The sequence below is a fragment of the Gracilinanus agilis genome, chromosome 3, assembly GCF_016433145.1.
Source record: "Gracilinanus agilis isolate LMUSP501 chromosome 3, AgileGrace, whole genome shotgun sequence".
In the NCBI taxonomy this organism is placed as follows: Eukaryota; Metazoa; Chordata; class Mammalia; order Didelphimorphia; family Didelphidae; genus Gracilinanus; species Gracilinanus agilis.
Window position 1 is genome coordinate 396,676,043 of NC_058132.1, and position 23,043 is coordinate 396,699,085.

General features: G+C 34.9%; 1 protein-coding gene across 1 annotated transcript in view; it reads left to right on the top strand.

Moving 5' to 3' along the window:
• The first annotated feature begins 14,111 nt into the window (after positions 1-14,111).
• Positions 14,112-23,043, top strand: part of SYTL5 (synaptotagmin like 5) — a 126,668-nt gene continuing 117,736 nt past the window's right edge. The window contains exon 1 of the mRNA XM_044669218.1: positions 14,112-14,230. Within this exon, the coding sequence (XP_044525153.1) occupies positions 14,112-14,230 (119 nt within the window). The remainder of the gene's footprint in view (positions 14,231-23,043) is intronic.

The window sequence follows — 23,043 nt, forward strand, 5'->3', positions numbered from 1 at the left end:
CACTACCTCTAACCCCTCTTCCTTTCCAAATCCCACACATAGTATTTGTGTATGTGAGGAAAGTTAAAGTTTGAGCTTTCATTCAGTATGTTAGTGAAGTGATATTGAAATGTATTGTTTTGCTTTTTAATCTAGGTAAAAACAGTTCAAAAACATGAAGGAAAGGGGTTCATTTATATATTTACCTTAAGATTTCAGTAAATCTATGATCTTATAATTGTGGGTAATTCTTACAAACATTGTCACCACAATATATTCATGGCTTTTCTTTTAAAAATATTTATTTTGTTTGTTACATTTAAATACCCAGGTAACTCCCTCCCTTCCTCTCTGCCTCTCATTAGAAAAGGCATCAAAAATTCAAGCCATTCCACAATTGGTAAATGAGCAAGGGACATGAATAGGCAATTTTCAGATAAAGAAATCAAAAGTATCAACAAGCACATGAGAAAGTGTTCTAAATCTCTAATAACTAGAAAAATGCAAATCAAAACAACTCTGAGGTATCACCTCACACCTAGCAGATTGGCTAAAATGAAAGAAGGGGAGAGTAATGAATGTTGGAGGAGATGTGGCAAAATTGGGACATTAATGCATTGCTGGTGGAGTTGTGAACTGATCCAACCATTCTGGATGGCAATCTGGAACTATGCTCAAAGGGCTATAAAAGAATGCTTGTCCTTTGATCCAGCCATACCATTGTTGGGTTTGTACCCCAAAGAGATCATAGATAAACTTGTACGAAAATATTTATAGCTGTGCTTTTTGTGATGGCAAAAAACTGGAAAATGAGGGTATGCCCTTCAATTGGGGAATGGCTGAACAAATTGTGGTATATGCTGGTGATGGAATACTATTGCGCTCAAAGCAATAATAAACTGGAGGAATTCCACGTGAACTGGAAAGAGCTCCAGGAATTGATGCAGAGCGAAAGGAGCAGAGCCAGAAGAACATTGTACACAGAGACCGATACACTGTGGTAAAATAGAATGTAATGGACTTCTGTACTAGCAGCAATGCAAATGACCCAGAACAATTCTGAGGGATTTATGGTAAAGAACACTACCCACATTCAGAGGAAGAACTGCAGGAGTGGAAACACAGAAGAAAAGCAACTACTCGAACACATGGGTTGAGGCAGACATGATTGGGGATGTAGACTTGAAACTACCACACCAATGCAACTATCAACAATTTGGAAATAGGTCTTGATCAATGACACATGCTAAAACCAGTGGAAATGCACATCGGCTATGGGGGGGAAGGTAAATAGGGGGGCTGATGGGGAAAGTAAGAACATGAATCATGTTACCATGATAACTTCTCTAAAAAATAAATATTATTAAATGTTAAAAAAAAAGAAAAGGCATATTTGACAAAAAGATATAACTATATATAAAATTATATCTTTCTTGTTTCTTTCTTTTAGTTCTTTCTCTGAAGGTGGACATATATAAGACTTTAAACAATATTTCTGTTGCTATATGTCATGTTCTCTTGGTTCTGTTTCTCTCTTCATAATTTCATAGAAATCTTTCCATTTTTTCCAAAATTAACATGTTCATCATTTTCATTCCATATGACTATTGTCCATCTAAATTCATAAAAGGTGATCTATTCCATGTGCTAATGAACGTCCCTCTAGGTCTATTGTGACATTTTGTGATTATTACTAAAACAGAGAAATTCTTTATCAATTATGCTTTACTCTTTTATGCTATTTAAAAATTATGAATACATTAATATGAACATTTCAATATACAAAGTATCACAAAAGAGATTTACACATCAAACTGAAAACCTCTGGTACATAATTTTTTCAAGTGTATGGAATCAGCGGGTGCTACTCTCTGACAAAGTTTGGAAGTTTAAGCTACAGAAGGAAAATAAAAGGGAAAAGTACTTCCTTCTTTTCTGGCCACACTTTCTGATTTCACTAGCCATAATTCCTGTTCCTCTATCTCATCCTTCTTTGCTTATTAAGCCTACTATTCCATTGCTGCCTTTTCTCATGAGATAACCTTGAAGAGAAAGCAATAAGGGGAGAGAACATAACCCATATATACCCTCTTCTTCATCTGAGCTACCTGGTTTATAATTTTAAACAAAAGATAAGAAGGAAATCATGAATCCAGTCTTAATTTTGCTTTCAGGAAATTTATCCAAAGTTATTAATCATTAAAAAGTTTAAAATTATCTATTGTATTGTAGTCGAAAGCTTCAAAGCTAAGATTAAAAAACAAACCCCCAAGCTAGGATTAAAAAACAAAACAAAATAAAACTGGATATTTTAGACTGACAATTTGGAGCTGTGTTTAACTCTTCTCTGTAACAAATTCCAGCCATTCATTGCCATTTCTCCCCCCACTGCAGCCCTCTGTTTGCAATTAAGTCTTTAAAAAGCTCATATAGCAGTTGTGTCTAGTTATAGTTTTGCATATTTAAAAAAATCAGAAATCAAAACAGCTTTAAAAATAGAGAAATTATATAGGAAATGCATACTATTTCTTATACATCTATATAGGAAATACATACTATTTTGCAGGCAAAAGTTGTGTTTTTGTGTGTGTAAAATTTTCTTTTTTTTGTTGGTCTCAGATCCAGTCTACTGAAGGTCCTGTGCATGTCTCTCTCAACTCTATGCTATCCTTAAAAATACTATTTCTCAAAGGGCATTTGCCTCTCTTCCCTCTACACCAGGGGTGGGCAACCTTTTTGGCCGTGAGAGCCATAATCGGCACATTTTTTAAAATGTAATTTCGTGAGAACCATACAGTGCTCACAGTGCGTGCTCCTGTAACAGTGCGTGCTTCTGTAACAGCACCTGAAAAAAAAATGGACTTTATGGCTCCAAGAGCCAGATATGGCTCGAGAGCCATATGTTGCCGACCCCTTCTCTATTGGAATATTACTAATTCACCATATTTTCCCTCCTTCCTGATTGTTCAAATATATATTACCTTCTTAGGTTTATTTGGTTTCTTGTATTTGCATTTGAAAGTTTCTTCTTAGTGTGTTTGTCTTTTCATTACGGTATTTGAAAATTTATAACATTAAAAATAGCTTGGCTATAAGGACTATAAGGGTACTTGGAAATAATTAAGTCAATTATCCCCCCACCGTAGGATAATATGAAATTTTGCATGGCAATTTATTATTGATTCACCTTTCTCCTTTTAGAACATAATGTCCCAAGATTTCCACTAATTCATTATTCTAATTGCCAAGTCTTATGTGATTCTGATTGTAGTTCTTTTGTACTTGAGTTCTTTCTTTCTGGCATTTTGCTCTATTTTTTAATTTGACCTAGAAGTTTTGGATTTGTGGCCAAGCAATTTTTCCTTCTTTTGAAGCTATTTGTAAGTGTGCAGTTACTTTCTTCTCTTTTTGTCTCTTGGGGATCTTGGAATCCATTATATTTCTTCATAACAATTAGTGTTTTTTTTCTACATAATCAAATTTCCTACTTCACTTTCAGATTTTGGACTTTGTGCAAATTCTGGCTGCTTTCCCATATTGTAGTCTTGGTTTGGATAGTCAAAATCTGTTTGGTCCTGACCTTGATTTCTTAGGTTTCTGTTCCTGAATTCAGCTTTCCATGTGTATATTTTCTCAGTGTGCTGGCAGATTCCAGGTTCCTCTTGGTCATCTGGGTTCAGAATATGTCATCTTCAGGGCTTTCTGGAGCATTTCAGGTCAGTGTGGTGAGTTTTTCTTGTTCTTTGGTCTTTCTGTTTCTTGAACTGCTGACTCCTATCTATAGTTAGAGAGGTCAAGGAACATTAGGTTTCTGAAGTCCCTGAAAGCTCCAAATCCAAACTCTCTGGTCTTTATGCCCTTAGGGAGAAGACTCTGTCAGCTTCACTTAACATCTCCAGTCCAGACAGGTAGGCTTCTTTTTCTGTGCTCATAGTCACCTTTCTGGTAGTGCTCCTCTCCCGTTGTCCACAGACTGCTATCTTTTTGTACAGTTCTCTACTAAACTAAGGTGTTTACAATAGTTTCTTTTGAGATTTCTTGATTATCTGGTGCTCTTTTTAAATCTTTGCTGAAATACATGTGAGAAAAGTGAGATTCTATGAACTATCATTTTAAATGGAATTCATTTGCTAGGAAAATTAAGAAAACTAATAAAGAACCCTTGGGAAAAATTCTTTTTTACTTTAATATTGGTGACATTGTCAAAAATTTCATTTAAAAATGATATCTTCTACAGTTTTTGCCCACATCTGTTACTGATACTCTTGCTCAGTGATATTTGGAATGATGGAATTAATATATCCAGATAACCAATAAGGAGGGACTGATACTCATAAGTACACTACAAATCCCAATATATTTATTTAGATTATGGGATGTAGAATGCATTAGATTACAGAAAGGGGAGAACAGTCCCCTTCCAAAACACAACCAGAATAACAGAATGAGCTATGAAAAGTACATTTAATTAGAATGCATAGAACACAAACAATCCATTTAAAAATTCCTAACAAATGTTATGAAAATGGTATGAAAAATTCCTAACAAATGGTATAAATGTCCAGTCTTCCCAGTTGAAGGAAGGGACGTCTTATAGAAAAATATCAGTTTCTCTGTAAGGAAGCTTAATTTTACTCATCTGAATGAATATGACATAATTCTTAGAAAACCGTGATCTTTGTATGGTAGAATAGAAAATGAGCTTTTTAAACTCTCATTTGGAAGATCACATGCCTGATTTCTATCAGAACATTTTATTTCCTACATATTAACTTGGGGAAAAAAAGAACAAAATTTATTAACTCTTTATATTTATTTATTTTTTTTAACCTTTAACTTCTGTGTATTGGCTCATAGGTAGAAGAGTGGTAAGCGTGGGCAATGGGGGTCAAGTGACTTGCTCAGGGTCACATAGCTGGGAAGTGTCTAAGGTCGGATTTGAACCTAGGACCTCCCATCTCTAGGCCTGACTCTCAATCCACTGAGCTACCCAGCTGCCCCCTGTTAATTCTTTATAGAAGGCTTGAGTGCTGCCAGTGTTTCTTTTTTTATTTTCTTATGAAGCCCATCAATGAATTATATCATATTCATTCAGATGCATGGAACACAAATTCATTAAAAGATTCCTAACAAATGGTATAAAAAAGGAATAAATGTCTAGTCTTCCCAGCTGAGGGGAGAGTCTTCTTATAGAAAAATAGTTACATAAAATAAAGTAATATAAAATGTATATACTTTAATTTATGTATAATATTTCACATATAATTATGTAATGCATACCTTTATATGGTATGATAGTATATCTACAAAATCTGACAGTGCCAATGGAATGTGAATAAGGCACTAGACTTACAGCTAGAGAAACTGGTTTTGAGTCCTGGCTATGCTTCTTATTTACCACCATAGCCTCAAGGCACTCAGTTTCTCTGAGTCTGATTCCTAATCTGCAAAATAAGGACATTGAAGGAGGTAACTTCTGGGTCCCTTTATTAGGTTGTTATTGTCACTTTCTAAAAAATTTTTGTTCTTCTCTTTCTCTTGTCCTCTGTGAATGGATGGGAATGGGGGGAACTGAACTCACCACCATGCTGCTAATTCAAGTCTTTATTTTTTTAATATGACAATGTTTTTCCAATTACATATAATAACAATTAACATTTTTTTGTTTCTAAAATTTTGAACCCCAAATTCTCTCCTTCCCTCCTTTCCCTCCCTGAGACAGTAAGTAACCTGGTCTTGGTTAAACATGTGATCATGCCAAATATATTTCCATATTGGTTATGTTGTGGAAGAAGACTCATATTAAACAAGAAAAAATATGAAGAAAATAAAGTTGATATTACCTCAGCTTCCTCTTCCCTCTGACGCCAGGGCTGGAGGCTGGAGTGCCAAACTCCTCCCAATGCCTTTCTTTATAGAGGCAAGAGACTGGATTTACAGTTCATTCCACTCTGCATGTGCTGCTCTGCTTGGTTTCAATTACAGGGAAAGAGATGCCTTCAATACCCACTGTTGTCCTTCCCCTCTCTACTTTCCTGTATCTTTTTTATGTTGTCTTCACCTTCTAGAGTCTGAGCTCCTTTAGGGCAAGAACTGTCTTTTTTTCCTTTCTTTTCTATAAACTCTTACCTTCTGTCTTAATATCCATTCTAAGACAGAGGAATGATAAAGGCTAAGCAATTGGGGTAAGGTGTTTTTTCTAGTCACACAATTAGAGAGTATCTGAGCCCAAATTTGAACCCAGGACCTCCTGACTTCAGACCTGGCTCTCTATCCACTGTGCTACTTTGCTGCCCCCTTTCTTAATATTCATCGTATCCCCAGTGCTTAGCACAGTGCCTACAACATCATAGGTGCTTAATAGATATTTATTGGATTGGATTGGAAATTCAGACAAAGATTCTATTCTTTGTTTCTGCCCTCCCTTTTTCTCCTTCATGTCTTTCTTTTCTCTCCATCTCTGTTACTGTATCTCTCCCTCTCCTTCTTGCTTCTTCTCTTCCTCTCCTTGTCTTTTTTGACTTCTCTTTTTCTCCTTCTGTTTCTTTCTAGCTTCCCATTCACAATAATGAAGCACCTAGTATCTCAAACTCATTCTAAATCAGTAATGGGCAACCTTTTGAACTTGGTGTGTCAAAATTTGCCAAAAATCCAAACATAACTCGGGTGGTGTGTCACTTCAAGAAAAAAACCATAATTTTGCAATATTTATAGTTTAAAAAACAAAAATATATAATTGTAATATATATTTAATAAACCAAAATAGGTAAATTAATATAGGTAGAATTGTCATCTATAGTGCACAGAGTGTCTACACTGCACTACAGCAAATGTTTCATCCTCAGCATGCAGCCTCATACTTCTCTGTATGCAGCCTCATGCCATCAAAAATGGCTATGCATGTCAGTGCTGACACAAATGTCATAGGTTTGCCATCACTATTCTAAATTGACATCCGATTAAGCAGAAATGTAAACAAACTTTAAAGCTTTGTTAAACTGTTAATCAGAAAACAATTATTATGCACCAGGCACAGTTCTCAGATCTGGAGATACAAAGAGAGACAAAAGATAATTCCTACACTTAAGCACTTAGCCTAATTGAGGGAATACTGCATGCAAACTCTCTCTCTCTCTCTCTCTCTCTCTCTCTCTCTCTCTCTCTCTCTCTCTCTCTCTGTCTCTCTCTCTCTGTCTCTCTCTCTTTCTCACTCCCTTTCTCTCTCTCTCCATATATTACATATATGCTCTAGATAGATAAATAGATGATAAATTGAAAATAATCAACAGGAGTAACGAATCAGTTGCATCTTGGAGGAATCTAGCGGTGGAGAATCAGAGTCCTGTTCTTTAGACAAGTCCTTTAGGACAAGATGAGGCACAGGCAAAATCATTGGATGCATCAGTTGTTTGAAAAAAGGATAGCTAGCAATAGTGCTCTTTAAACATTTCTCCTTAAACCAAAGCCAGTAGCACCAGAAAGCTATGAACTCTATTAATTCCTCTCATCTTCTACTGCAATTTTTTCATTTAACTCAAACATTCCATATCCTCTCAACTCTCTTTTGATTCTGAAAACCTACAAACACTTCAAATAAGAAAAATATAAGAAATGTAAATAAGTATTGTTATAAAAAACTAATACAATCAATTATTTCATTTTTATAGTTGATTCTTTTTTAATACTTATCTTTTATCTTAGAATCAATACTGTGTATTGGTTCCAAGGCAGAAGAGTGCTGAGGGTTAGATAACTGGGGTTAAGTGACTTCCCAGAGTCACACAGCTAGGAAGTGTCTGAGGTCAGATTTGTACCCAGGACCTTCTAACTCTAGGCCGGGCACTTTATCCACTGAGACCCCTAAGCTATCCCTTGTCTACAGACTTCTAATTGGTCTTTCTCAGTTTTGCCTTACTTATCTCCCAACTCCAATCCTTCCTTCACACTGCTGTCAAAATCATTTCCCTTAAGTACAGATCTGACTGTGTCACTCCCACTCCCCCATTCCATAAACCTGAGTGGTTTCTTTTTCAAACATAAACTTCTCTAATTAGTGTTTAAAGCCTTTTACACCTGGTCCCAATTTATTTGAACAGCCTCATTGGGCATTCTACCCTTCCAAACCCTGCAAATCAGCTAAACTAGCTTTATGTTCTTAGATAAGACATTTCATATCCTGTCTGCACGTCTTTGCACTTACTGGTTTTGTGCCTGGAGTGTTCTCTCTCTCTTTAGTTCCACCTCATAAAATCCTGACAACATTTAACACCGTCTACACAAGCCCTTTTCTGATGCTTGTTAGTGCCCTCCAGTACTACCTAGTAGTTAACTACTTTGTATATATCCTCTTGATATTTTGTATAATTTGATATGTGTACTCTGTCTCTCTGAAACAGTATATATACTTCTTGTTTTAGAGTAAAAAGGTCCTGAAAGTAGGGATTATTTTACTTGTTGTATCTGTTTCCCCAGAGCATAGCACAATGCCTAGCACATAGCAAGTGCTCAATAAACATCTGTTGGATTATTGATGGATCATGTTAAGGGCATGCTAGTGAATATGGTTGTTTAAAAGTTATTGCTCAGCATTCCATCATTACCAACATGTAAGGAGAGTTCTCTTCAATGTTGTTTCGTGAAGACTGAGCCTCTTGACAAAGAAGCAATTTGTGCCACATGAAACTGCTTCAATTTGACATTGCTTTCTTCATGAATTAATATTTCTAAGAGTAGGAAATAGAAAGGGGAAACAGGAATAGCAGGTAAAATCTATAAATTCAATATCATAAAAAAGAGACAAAGAAGGAAACTTGATTTTGGTATTCCAGAAGCTATAATTAAAGAAAGAACAAGTAAGTATATGATACATGAACTAGAGGATATAATTTAAACTAGATTAGATAGAAATAAATAGGAGAGCAAAGTAAAAGAGTAATTCTTGGAAAATGAAATGAAACATTACTTAAACAAAGAAGGGGGAGGGGAAGATTTTAAATTGCTTACTCAACTGAGAGAGCAAAGAGAAGTATTAAAAGAAGGGGTAGATGCATGAAAAGAAAGATAAGTAGTAGGTAAAGTCAAGTAACTGTCAGATAAATGAAAATGCCTAAAGAGCCTAAGGGAATAGATTAACTTAACATATAAGCAGCCTACGAATAATTAACTGCACCAACAAAGCTCACCTGAAAGAAGAAGGGGATAAAAACCAAATAAACAAATGGAGAAAAATACATATTTAACAAATCATATAAGAAATATGAATGGAATTAAACACTATAATAAAATATGAGACTGGCAGACTATTTTGAAAACAAAATAATATTAAAAACAAAACTAATAAAAGTCCAATAATTTTCCATATTGAAAAACACAACTAAAATATAAAGACATGTATGGAATTTAAAAATGAGAAGCTGGAACAAAATTTAGTATATGATAGATGGTTCACCAGAAGTGGAATTCCAATCTTGCCATTAGACAAAGCAAAAATAAAAGTGAACAATATCAAGGGAGATAAACAGAGAAAATATTTTTTAAATAATTAGGGACTTAGATCCAAAAGACTTGTGCTGTCTTCTGAATAGAAACATTTACAATAGGCATATTTTAGCTCTACATGGAATCGGTACAAAAGTAGGCTATGTATTATGGCATAGAGAAATATTAAATAAATATAAAATAACAGAAAAAATAAACACATTTTTATAGATCATGGTGTGGTAGGGTTGAGACAGGGCCTGCAATTTCCAGTACCAGTGCAGATTAGAACTTCCTTGCAACTTAGTCTTAGAGAGTTGTCATAGTTATAGAAAATAGCTAGATAAAAGTAATAATTAAGACAAGGAACACAATAGAAAAATTTAGGAAAATAAAGATTTAATGATGCATATATAGAGTACTGAATAAGTCAAAGAAAAATTCTAAAAACAATAAATTAGTAATCCAGTCCATTTAGAAATGTAGAATTAATATCTATCCCTAAACCAATTAAAAATAGCAAGGAAAACACTCTACTAAGTATTGGTTAAACAAATATGAACTTAATAATTAAATCAGGAAGAAATAAATGTTGATGCAAAATTTTTAAACAAAGCCCTACCAGTGTTTAGAGAGGGATAGGAAAGTAGCCAGGCATACTACTTAATATTACTATTTCTGCAGCTATGAACTGCTTCAACCTTTCTGGGAAGAAATTTTGACTTTTACTAAGCAAATGACTAATATGTCCATTCATCTTGACCTAGAAATCTCATTACTAACCATATATACCTCAATGAAGTAAAAGAAATAAATTCTTATATACACCAAAATGTTAATAGCAGCACTTTCTGAAATAGCAAAAACTGGAAACGAGGTACCTATCAATTGTAGAATAAATAAACAAATTGAGGCATGTGAATGTAATGAAACATTAAGTACTAAATTGTAAAAAAAAAAATAATGAATATGAAGAGTGATGCAGAGTGAAGAAAGAGAAATGAGAAGAACAAATGTGCATGATGATTACAATATAAATGGGGAAAAAATGAAAAAGTACTGAATACTATAATCATAATTACCATGCTTAGCCTTACAGAAGAACTGAGAAAATGCATCATCGCTCTCCCTTCATTGCTGAGGTAGGGCATGATGAGTGTGGAATATTGCATATAATGTCAGATTTTTTTTCCTGAACTGCTCTTTTTCAATCTTTCCTACCATAGAAGGCTTTTGGGGTTGAAGAGGTCAAGTGATAAATTTGGAAATAAATGTAGTGAATAATAAAATGTGCAAATATTTTACTCAAAGAAAAGAATGTTATTGCTAAAAGATTGGGAATTCTTACTTTTATTCATTCAAAGTCTTGAAGCATATATAAAATGCAAGGAAGGAATTTATTCATTTTTGACTGATTTCATATATTTATATGTGGTTTTTGTTGATAGGAGTCATAGTGCTAACTAATGTCTTTTATTTAGGACCAGCAGGTATCAGAATTGGTCCCAAGAAGAGAGACATTTTTTTTAAAAACCCAGACTTTCAGTTATTTTTACTCAAAATAATAGAGTGTGAGTGATGAACAAAATTAGAAATGTTAAACCAAGGAGTAAATTTGACCTTGTAATTCTCAGTGATATTTGTCTTCCCAATAAAATTATAAAGATTTTTGAGGCTAGTGATTATAACTTAACTGCTTGGTGGTTTGTAGAGTTTGTTTGTAGAGTAAATATTCACTTTTCCTATACATTTAGAATATTCCTATTTTTATTATAACATATCTTCTCATCAGTCAGTAAATTCTTTAAGAGCAATGATTATATTTTTTAAAATCTTTGTTTCTATCCCCCACAATCTAGTATAGTGCTTTGCATTTAGCAATTGTCCAATAATAGATGGACCAATGGATAGAGAGCAGGGCCAAGATTCACCTTTGTGAGTTCACATTTGGCCTCAGACACGTCCTGACTGTGTGACCCTAGACAAGTCACTTAACCCTGTATACCACATTTTCTTCATTTATAAAATAAGTTCGAGAAGGAAATGACAAATCACTCCAATATCTCTGCCAAGAAAACCCCAAATGAGGTCACAATGATTTAGACATGATAGAATAATAAGAAAACAAATAAATAAATATTTGTCAAATAAGTTAAATAAAATGAACAGATACTATTTTAATGTTTTTTGTTAGCAGGTCATAAAATTTCAATTAGTTGTGCTTCCCTGTTTGCTAGACTGCCAGTTGGAAATAACAGGTATTTATTCTTTTATAAGCAGTAGCACTAGTAGTGTAGTAGTAGTAGTAGTAGTAGTAGTAGTAGTAGTAGTAGTAGTAGTAGTAGTAGTAGTAGTTAGTAGTAGTAGTAGTAGTAGTAGTAGTAAGTAGCAGCAGCAGCAGCAGCAATAGTAGTAGTAGTAGCAGTAGTGGCAGTAACCTCCAGCAAAGTGGATAATGTCATAGACCCTAGCAGAGTAAATTGTAGACAATAGCTTATGCTCTTGCAAAGTGGTCTATGGTGTAGCCAGATTTTTTTTTATTGTTCCCATCCTTTATAAGAAGACACCTTCAACTTTGCTGAAAAGAGGAGAGAATGAGAATTATTATTCTACAAAGCTATTGGCCAGTAACTTTGACAATTTTGACAACTTAGGTCCATTGATTGGCCAGTGATTTAGCTATGAATTGTTGTGGATGCTGTGATGCAGACCAAACATAGCTTGAATGAACATCTCCAAAGCTGTTATTATTCAACATGTCTATCTCCAAATGACTCCATTTGGGGTTTTTTGGGCAAAGATACTAGAGTGGTTTGCCATTTCCTTCTCCACCTCATTTTCCTGATGAGGAAACTGAGGTCAATGAGGATAAGTGACTTGCCCAGGGTCATATAGCTAGTAAATGTCTGGGACAAGATTCGAACTCAGGAAATGAGTTTTTCTGACTTTAGGTTCAACACTCTATCCACTGCTCCACCTAGCTTCTCCCAATTCCTCCCAAGTAGATTTACCTAAAAACCCAGATGTGGGTATTTAAGGGAGAGGAAGCTATAAGGAGAATTAAAGGAGTGAGACTTCCCAGACCACCAATGCTTTCCCACAAACTTACTCCCTGAATTTACATAGCAACTATTTTTACCTGAGAATCAATGAACACACTGATAAGAGAAGAGAAAGTACTTTCCCCTCTACTTGGTAAATAAAGCAGAGTAAAATTCCACTAATAGTGTAAAACTTGAACTATCAGATTCTTGAGTTTTGATCAAAGGAACCTCATCCTGAAGCATATTCCATCACTTTTTTTTTTTAGCTGGCATTCTCTTGCTACTAAATGTGGATCCTGCCTGTCTGTATAGCTTCTCTCTCCCCTTTATGTTTCTCTTTACATCTCTGCTATTACCTATTCCATGTTGATTGTTAGTGGCAATTTTTAATTAGAGGAGTTGTTTCTTTTTTTAAAACCCTTACTTTTCTGTCTTAGTAACAATCTAAGACAGAAGGACAAGGGCTAGTCACTTAGAGTTAGGTGACTTGCCCAGGGTCACACAGCTACGAATTATTTGAGGCTAGATTTGAACCTACGTCCTCCTGACTCCAGACCTGGCACTCTATCCCCTATACCACCTAACTGCACCATCAATGTTTTCTTGATCTTGTCCACACATTCTGGGAGTATATTCAATTTGTATTCTGTGGTCCTTCATGCACTAATTATATTATCCTCGTAATATCATAATCCCTTCTCATTCTAAAGAAAATATCTCTGATTAAACATATTTTTATAGATTTACAATATAAATCTTTATTTTATCCCTTCACTCTAAGAATGTTCACATAAAAAAATCATATTTATCTGTAAATGTAACATTTCTTTGGAGTTAAGATCAAGAAATACAATTCTGTGTATTATTGCTACCTATGTGAGTCTTATCTTCTCATTAGATTATAAGCTGCTTGATTTCAATTATTGCCTCTATTCAGGAGACTTCCAAAACCATATCTCTATCCTCAACTTCTCCCTAGAACTCTAGGCCCTTTTGGTTAGCAGACTCAAAGATTTTTGTTTCTGATCCAGACACACCGCTATTTCAAAAAGTGGGTATTTTGTGACACAAATGTGATTTTGTAACTTAAACCATGGAGAGTGAAAACAGAAAGAAAGCTATAGACCAGTTTCCCTAATGAATATTGATGCAAAAATTTTAAACAAAAATTAGATGTTTTTATATGGTGCCCCAAATAACTGTCATATTCTTTCTCTTCCCTACCCCCTTTTCAGTTCTTTTAGGATTTGGACACTGCGACTCAAATTCTTGAACTATACCTGTGCTGAAAGATTTACATTTGGATCTCAGTGATAGAATTCAGCTATAGCCTAAGAAGTGTGGCAAAGACTTTGTGGTTCATCAATTAAAGGGAAAAATGAGTTTCTCAGGAAGTAATCCTAATGGATTTCCTTTTCTTCCCCTTGCTGTACTGAGAAAACATGCCTTCACCTTTGTACAGACTTCATAAAGAATACAATTCATCGTTAATTGACTGCCTCCGTAGACTCTCCCATCAATGTAATTTTTTAAAAAATCCTTCAGAGTTACAGAAGTCAGTCATCTTGTGCCTATCCAGACACTTGCTGCAGGGGTTACTGCAGAAATACCATGTCTAAGAACACAGAGATTATCAATCTATCATTTCTGTTGGAGCATGAGAAGGAAATGATCCTGGGAGTGTTAAAGAGGGATGAATATTTGAAGAAAGTTGAAGATAAGAGAATAAGGTAATTTTCTTTGATTGATTTCCTCATTTAACATTTCTCCTCACCTTCCTGTTGTTTTCTAGAGCTAGTTTCTAGAAGATAATTTGAGTAGATTGAAGGCTGTTGCCCTAGATGACCTTTAATGTACCTTCTTACTCTAAGAGACTATGAGTCTATGGAGTTATTGACTTTAATGGGTGTTCACTGTTAATTAGGAAAGATTTTAAAGGAATTTTGATATTTTCTTATTTAACCTGTTGAGAGAAGTAACGTTATAAGAGCTAGAACGCAGGGTAGAATGGATAGAAAGATGGACGTGGATTCTAAAGGACATGAGGACTCTTGGCTCTGGCACTTACTACCTGTCTGACCTTGGACAAGTCTTTGTATAATGTGTTTATCATCTCTGGCCTCTGGAAGAATTATTTTTTAATTATTTAAGCCAGGGCTTCCTAACTTGGGGCTGATGAACTTGTATATACATAAATTAGCTCCCTTGTATATTTTATTTTGGGCATTTAGAAGCATTAACATGAGAAAGGAATCACAAGCTTCACTAGACCACCATAAAGGAGACAATGACACGCAAAAAGGGATAAAAGCAAAAGCTTAAAAAATCAATTTAATCTTTTCTTGATTATTCAAAATCATTAATTATTCAACAGAAATCAATGACCTGGAACTTCAGGTAATTAGGAAGCCCTGATGATGGATGTCTCCCAAGCATTCTCTGCAGCACAATTAACAGAATTCCAGGTCATTCTATTCTGATGACGCAAAACTTTACCATAGACAAGTCAGGAAGACCTGAGTTCAAATCTAGCCTCAGAAATATACTAGCAGTGTGACCCCAGACAATTCATTTAAACTCTCTCTGTCTCTGTTTTCTCAACTATAAAATAGGGATAATATAATGGTACCTGTCTCATAAAGTTGGTGTAAGAATCAAATGGGATAATATTTATAAAAGTTCTTGGCATAGCACCTGGCACATGGTAATTGCTATATAAATGCTAATTTATCTTCCTTCAATAGTAAGATTTTTTACAGTACAAACCTTTAACAAAACTATATGGAAGATGAAAATTCTTTTATGTACCTTGCTATTTTCTTTTTCCAAGAAACAATGACTCTCTCTCACCTTGTAGTCCCACCCTCGAGCTGTACTCCCTCAACTCCCCCCACAGTACCCTTTCACCTAGGTCTCTCTTAACACTTCTCTGTTATTCCTCTTTACCTGTGTTGTGCCACATATCTAACCAGTCGTTATTAGAAAACATCCTTATAGCCAATTTTCACCAAAGTGAATAATAGCAACTAATAATTTAGAAGTCTGTCAATTCCAAAAAATAATTTTAACAGGATAGTAGTTTCATTCCCAGTGGGAATATTTCTTAATTCCAACAGGGAGGGAATTAGGAGCTAGAAAGTAAAAGTGTCCACATTGTTCAAGTAATCACTGGTGAATTCCCTTGGCTAACCTTTCATTCATGTCAAGGAAAGATGTGGTATAGATTTAAGATCTGAATCATCCATGACATCCATAACAGAGAATAACAAATGTCTTTCACAAATCATTATTGTCTAAAATGGATTCTGTATGCTTAATTGCTTCATCCTATCCACCTGAAAGAATGCTAATTTTGTTCAAGATCAAAATCACAATGAAAATCTGCTGTCATATTTAGAGAGGAAATGCATTTGCATTACTTGTCATAAGATTATATTCATATATTTCAGGAATTTGTAATTTGTAACTTTGCTCCTTAGCTATGAATATACTTTCTTAATTTTCTTGATTAATGCTAATTCCATAGCTAAAAGATCTGGATTTTTGTTCCCAATCTTTCAAGACATTCAATCAGCACTGAAGTAACAAAGATCTGATAAAGGTTGTGGCTGCATTTCTTTTTTACTGGAATATAGATTGTGGTGAATGTGGTCAGCATTTAAAGAGAACAAAAACAGTCTTTTTAGTGATTTAAATCTAAAAAAAAGTGACAAATTCCTGATATCCTACAAAATATGTTCAGTGTCTTCTGGAAAAAGGATGTTAACCCATTAATAAATTCAGATAAATGTAAAACCATTTCTTTTAAGAATGAGCAATATGTAGAAGCAAAAAATACACTCTTGCATAGGATAGATTTTTTTCAATTTTTTAAAAAAACATAGCCATCATCTGTTGTTTCCTTATCATTTTCCCTTGCTTATATTTCTTCTTATATTTCTACTCTATTTATGTGTGCCTACTCTTTGTGTCAGAGGAATACAACTTACTTGTATAATGAAGATTCCATACAGTTTCTAGGAGTATAATTTCATATTTATTCCTAATTTCTTTGTGATAGCAGGTGAAGGAGAGTTATATATCCTTTCGCTGCAATCATCCATCTCCACAATCATCTTACCCCTTTAGCTAATAACCCTACCTTCTTCTTCACTGAGAAATCCAAAGTTATCTACATCAGTTCCTCCATCTCTCCTCTCCCACATCTTAAACCATCTATTTTCTCTTTTTCATTGTTAAACTCCAAAGGAGAGTAGTCTGCACAATCTCTATTCCCTTTTCCTAACTACCCATTCAGTGCACAGCAGCTTTCAATCTGCTTTTAGTCCACCAAATTCTATCAAAACCATTTCTTCTGAAATTACTACTAAATCATGTTACTTCCTATTTGCTCTATTTAATCCTATTTTTGTGGAGAAGATGGATTAGAAAACTCAGCAACCAAAGAGTGTCAGAACTGATCAGATGGTCAAATTCAAAGAATTAATGGTTCAATGTCAATGTGCCAGGAAGTCCCTAACCCAGAGATCTGTGCTTGGCTCTGTGCTATTTAATAATTTTATCATTTATTTGGAAATAAGCATAGATACTCATAAACTTTTCAGATACCAAAAATGTATGAGGAATAACTAACATGTTGGATAACAGAATCAGGATCCAAAAGAATTTTAATAGGTTAGAGCCTATCAATAGGCTCTATCAAATAAGATGAAATATAAAGTTATAAAGATAGTCTTATTCTTGGATACAGAAATATACAAAAAAATAACTTCACAAGTATAAGATAGGAGAAACATAGATAAAGATCTGGGGTTTTAGTGGATGGTAAACTTGATATGAGTCAGCATTGTGATATGGCAAAGAAGCTAATATTATCTTTTAAAAATATTTTTAATTTTTGTTTTCAGTTCCAAATTCTCTCCTTCCCTGTACCCCTGTTCTCATCCATTGAGAAGGCAAGAAATATGATACTCATTATACATATGAAGTCATGCAAAACATTTCCATGTTACATATGTTGTGGTGGGGGAGCAAGAAAAAAAGAAAAATGAAGCTAATATAATTTTGAGTTGCATTAAGGATATAGCTTCCAGAAATAGGGAAAAGATAGTCTTATTCTTCTATCACAAAACCTCATCTGGAATATTGTCTTTGGTTTAAAAAGGACATTGATGAGCTGAATAGTGTCCAGAGATGGATAACCAGATTGGTAAAGGGCCTTAAGACCAATGCCATATGAGAATTGATTGAAGTAATTAGGTATATATTTAGAAGAAGAAGAGAAGACTCAGGGGGCATGTGGTAAGAGTCAAGTAATTCGAATGACCGCCACATGGAGCAGGGCTCAAACTTATTTCATTTAGCCCCAGAGGACAGAATCAAGGGATAGCTGGTAGATGTTACAAAAAAGCAAATTTAAATATGACTTTAGAAAAAACTTCCTAATAATTCAAACTGTCTAATATGAATAAATATTTATTATTATATACTTATATATAAATATAATATATCTTATATATAATATGTTTTATATAAAATACATTATAAATTTTTTTAAATAAATATGTACTTTTAAGTAAAATGTAAATATGTAAAAATAAATACTTAATAAAACTAAGTTATTTTATCCTGTAACTATATTCTATATTCTTTGTAAAAAAATCTAAAGCCTTTTTTCAAACTCTAAATAAAGAAGCTCATATTGGAAAAGTTCACTGTCCTTGCCCTCTGAAGTTAGATACCAAAGGCTCAGGCTTTCCCACAATATCTGTTAAAGAAAAATTCTGTTCTCAGCACTCAGATAAAGCATTAATATAGCATTTCCTATAAAATTTGTGTGTCATCCTGGAGAAACTAGACTGACCTTCTCCCATCTCTAGTAGTCAAAAGGATGGTCTGATATAATCTCCCAAGCTCCATTTCATCTACATATCTGGGTCCCTGTTTCTATAATCTATACCTACATACCTGGGCAACCTCAAGATGTAACTGGGACCTACAGAATTCCAAAAGCATTCCTTAGAGGTGGTCTTCATTCCACTTGTATTTAACATCCACTTTCTTTAACATGACTAATCACAATTTCCAGCCCCATGGTGCTGCCAATCTTGTAACCAAGAATATGGTTTTTGTTCTGTGCTTATATAAGTTGTTATCTTCAGCTCAGGATCTTTGACCTAAATGGAGGCAAGTCATTGAACCTTTATTATCAGGTGGCATCCCCCTCTTAATAAATATCTTGCTTGGAGAAACTTCCCTCAGTTTATATTTTTGACAAATTTCACATACAACAGTGGAATGGGCTTCCTTGAGAGATGATAGAGATTCTTAAGTATAAATTGTCCATTTGTTAGGTATATTAGTAAGGATTCCTTTCATATTACAGTTAGACTAATTGGACACTAAAGGTTCTTCCAGATTTCAAATTCAGTGACTATTTGATCCTAGTATCTTCTCAATTTATTAAGAATTAATTCTTGATCTTTTGTTGGGTATTTGACTGTTAATGATTTTCTCTTGACATTCTTTTCTTCTTTGGTGACTCTTTTTGAGTTTACAATTCCCTAGATCTTTTTCATATAAACTGTTGTTTTATATTTGGGAAATGACATTTATGAGCCCAAATGTATGTCTTTACATTTGCCCCTATCAATTTTCATCTTTTTATATTTGATCTCTTGTTCTAAAATTTTAAATCTTTTAAAATATTGACTGTCATTAGATCTTGCTTTATGTGATCTGAAAAGGTAACATGAATACTTTTTAGGCCTTCATCCACATCAGCAATAAAAAGCACATTTTAAAAGTACAGGACAAAGCATGGATCTCTGAGATGCTCCACTAGAAAGAAACTTCTTCTCTAGTTGTCATTGGCCATCTTTTTTTTCTTTTATCTTCTTTGGCAAGCTCCTTTATTGTTCCCTCCCCCTTTGTAGGTGATTCCCAGGTCTATATCTGTAGCCCTCAGCTTCTGTTCCATCTTTCCAGTTTTTTGTTATACATTTCTATATTGTCTTCACTGAATTGATCAGTCTGATCTAGACCAATTAGTTTACTCAGCTGGTGGAAATAACTGCTGAATGGACTCAGTATAGGTCATTCAACTGTAGGATTGATGTTGGATTGGACTTTGTAAGTTATCTGACCTTTGGGAAGCTGCTTCTAGATTGGACAGGTTGCTGTGTTATAGGACAACTGCTTCCAGCCTAGGACAGTCAGTTTGGGAACTGGATAACAACTGCCACTGGGCTCTTTTCAGATAACATATTCCCTGCTGGTTGAGCCAATTCACTAGACTTCTTAGCTTTGCTCTTCATTTATTTATTTATGTCATTTGAACAATTACATGTAATAACAAATTCCCATATAAGTTTTCACGTTATATGATCCAAATTGTCTTCCTTTCTCCTTTATGTCCCTCTTCCTGGAGCTGGCAAGCAATTTGATTTGGGTTATACATGTATTATTGTTTGGCCTTTGCTTTTTGATGTACAACTGCAGACTTTCTTCATCTTGGCTCAGTTTGATGGTACTCTGCTCTCTTCACCTAGAGACCTACTACGCTCTTTCAACTAAGGCAATGACCCTTAGCCTAGCATTGGCGGAGGTCTCTACTCTTTGGTTCCCTTACTCTGAAGTTTATCATTTACCCTCTCCTGTTTGACAATTCTTCCTGTTTCAAATCATTTTCCTTTAGTAGGATTATAGAGATCAATCCCAATTCAGGCAGTTACATTTCTCTCACATTTGGAGCCTTATTCTAATTAGTTGTTGTTCAGTTATTTCATTTGTGCCAAATCTTCGTGTCCCCTTTTGAAATTTTCTTGGCAAAGGTACTAGAGTGATTTGACATTTCCTTCTCCAGTTCATTTTACAAGTGAGGAATTGAGGCAAACAGAATTAAGTGACTTGCCCAGATCACACAGCTAATAAGTGTCTGAGATCAAATTTGAACTCAGGTCCAGCACTCTATCCATTGAGACACCTAGCCACTCCCATTCTGATTAGTGGCTGGGAATAAAAGTATGAATGCAAGTCTGTGTTCTAGTTAATTGTCTTGGTGGCCTCCAGTTGTGTAATTGAATTATTACCTTTCTTAGGTATACATTGTTCATTCTTATCTGAAAGTCCACCTTTTACATTAAATGTTTCTGACTTTTAGCCCCAATCCCCTTTACCTGTTGTTGTCAGGAGATCCTGTTACAAACAGACAAATACACTGTCTCATTCAGACTTTGCTATGTACTTCTTGTGGTATTCCAAAGATTCACAAGCGACATCTTTTAATTTAATTCCATTTAAGAAAATAAACTATTACTACATATAAGACAGAAACAAGCTTGCTAATGTGACCTAGGTAAAAATAGGAAGGTACTGTATCATTTTATAATTGTTAACCTCCATAGTCAAAGAGAACCATAGTAACATCAAGATGTTGAGATCAAGGTATAATGTGTTTGACTGTGGTTGCTAGAAACGACTTGAACCCAGAAAAGATCTACTGGAAGTCAGACATGAATAGCCCATATGAACATTTGGGATGGAGGTGTAACTAAATTTGCAAAACTCACATCTCTTTTGAGCTACTTCAATTCTGTTTTCCTCATAGAGCACAGCTTCATTTTTGATGAATATACACCATGCTGGATTGTGTGCCAGTGCCTCCTACATCTCACAATTGAAGAACCAAAGTTCTTCAGAGAGACTTTTAGAGACTTGAATCACTCGTTCTGATGCCTGTGTGAGCACTAGTCTTGTATGAGTTTTCCATAGTCTTTTAAACAAATGTTTTTTGGCATTCAAACAAAGTGGCCAGCCCATCACAGTTCAGTACACTTTCTAGGCTTGTCCACATAGTTGATGAGGTAGAGGCGGCACACATTGCCAGAGATAGCTCAGTGTTTGGGAGGTTCTGAAGAAAAATATGGGAAAGAGGTATTAGGCTGTCTTCCATACTGAAGGTCTACAGAGCTCTAGTTCTGACCTCATTGTTGTATGCCCAGGAAACCTGGACTATATACCGACATCGTGCCAGGAAACTGAATTGCTTCCATTTGAATTGTCTTAGGAAGATTCTGATGACCGTCTGGCAGGATAAGGCACTGGATATTGAGGTTCTTTCTCAAATAAGACCACTAAGAATCATTTTGTAATAATGTTGTTATTCTGTTCAAATTAAGCCCCATCCAAAACTGGTCTTTTCAGCCAATCCCTGGAGATTAGCACAGTTTGTGCCCCTGGGTCTTAGGCTGAGTCTTTGTTGTGAACAGCACCACTTATCAATCACCCATTCCTTAAAGATCTTACAGAGGAAAAAAAATCTCCCCCTAAAAGTTTAAAAGCCTTCAACTTGTCTGAGGTCAAAGTTATTGTTTCAGTTCCCTGCTCTTCTAGTTTCTTGAAGTAGAATTAGAGTTTTCTGAACACCTAGGTTTTTACTTCTCACCTTTTACTTCTCACCTTTCTTCTCAGTCCTTCTCAATACTCACATAATATATGCTTGAGTTCCATACTTTCCCATTTATATGATCCTCTGGGAAGATAGATATATAATAAGAAGATATATAACAACTACTTATTTGGCTAGAAAGCATCTATTTTTTTTTCTTCCCTTAAAAAATACCCAAATCTATCCGAGAATTTTAATTCTTACTAGGCTTTAAACTAGAGGTTCATTGGAGCAATGATTTAGCCCATGTTGGTGAACCTATAGCACGAGTGCCAGAGAGGGCTGTTCCCTTCCTCTCTCCACACATGCCTGAGGATATTTCTCACATGATCCATCCCTCTGCCCAGCAGCCCAATGTGCAGAAGCCCAAAGCTTCACATGTGGAGTGAGGATTGCAGTTTGGGCACTCAGTCTCTAAAAGGTTTACCAACACTGATTTAGCCTTGGTAATCTTCACCTTTGTAGTCTGCTAATACTTTTACATTTTATTTTCAAGACATCTACCTTCCCTCCTACTTCTATCCCATATTTCTACGATGGCAAGCCACAAACCTCCTAAATACTTACTTGGTACAATGGATATCCACATGTCAGAACTAGTAATATATTCAACCAGTTCTACCTTATTTAGGTTTTTATAGTCCAGATTTTGGTTTCCTGGGAAGATGAGCTCCCTTAGCTTTGTTGATAAGGAACTTACTGTCTTCTGAAACATTATTTCCCTTGAAGTCATGTTTAAACAAAACAATTAATATTAAGTAGGATCAACCTATATAATGAATTATCAAGATAAATTCTTGAACTATTCTATAGAGATGGTTAAACAGGTCACATACAATGAGTGCTGGCTCACTTCTATCATCATTTTATACTAAGGTAATGAAGAAAGCATCTAATCTTGTATAAATTGAGTTTTGAGTATGTGATCTCCCAGAAAGATTAACTTAGTCCTTAGTTGGTATCTTTTTTTACCCAATAAGGGCCTTCAGCACTTCCTGGAAGTTCATCAGCTACTTTCTTGTGATTCATACCCCATTTCTTGACTCAAATTTTACTACTAACTGATGTGTCTCTCTTCCCTGTAACATATGGTTC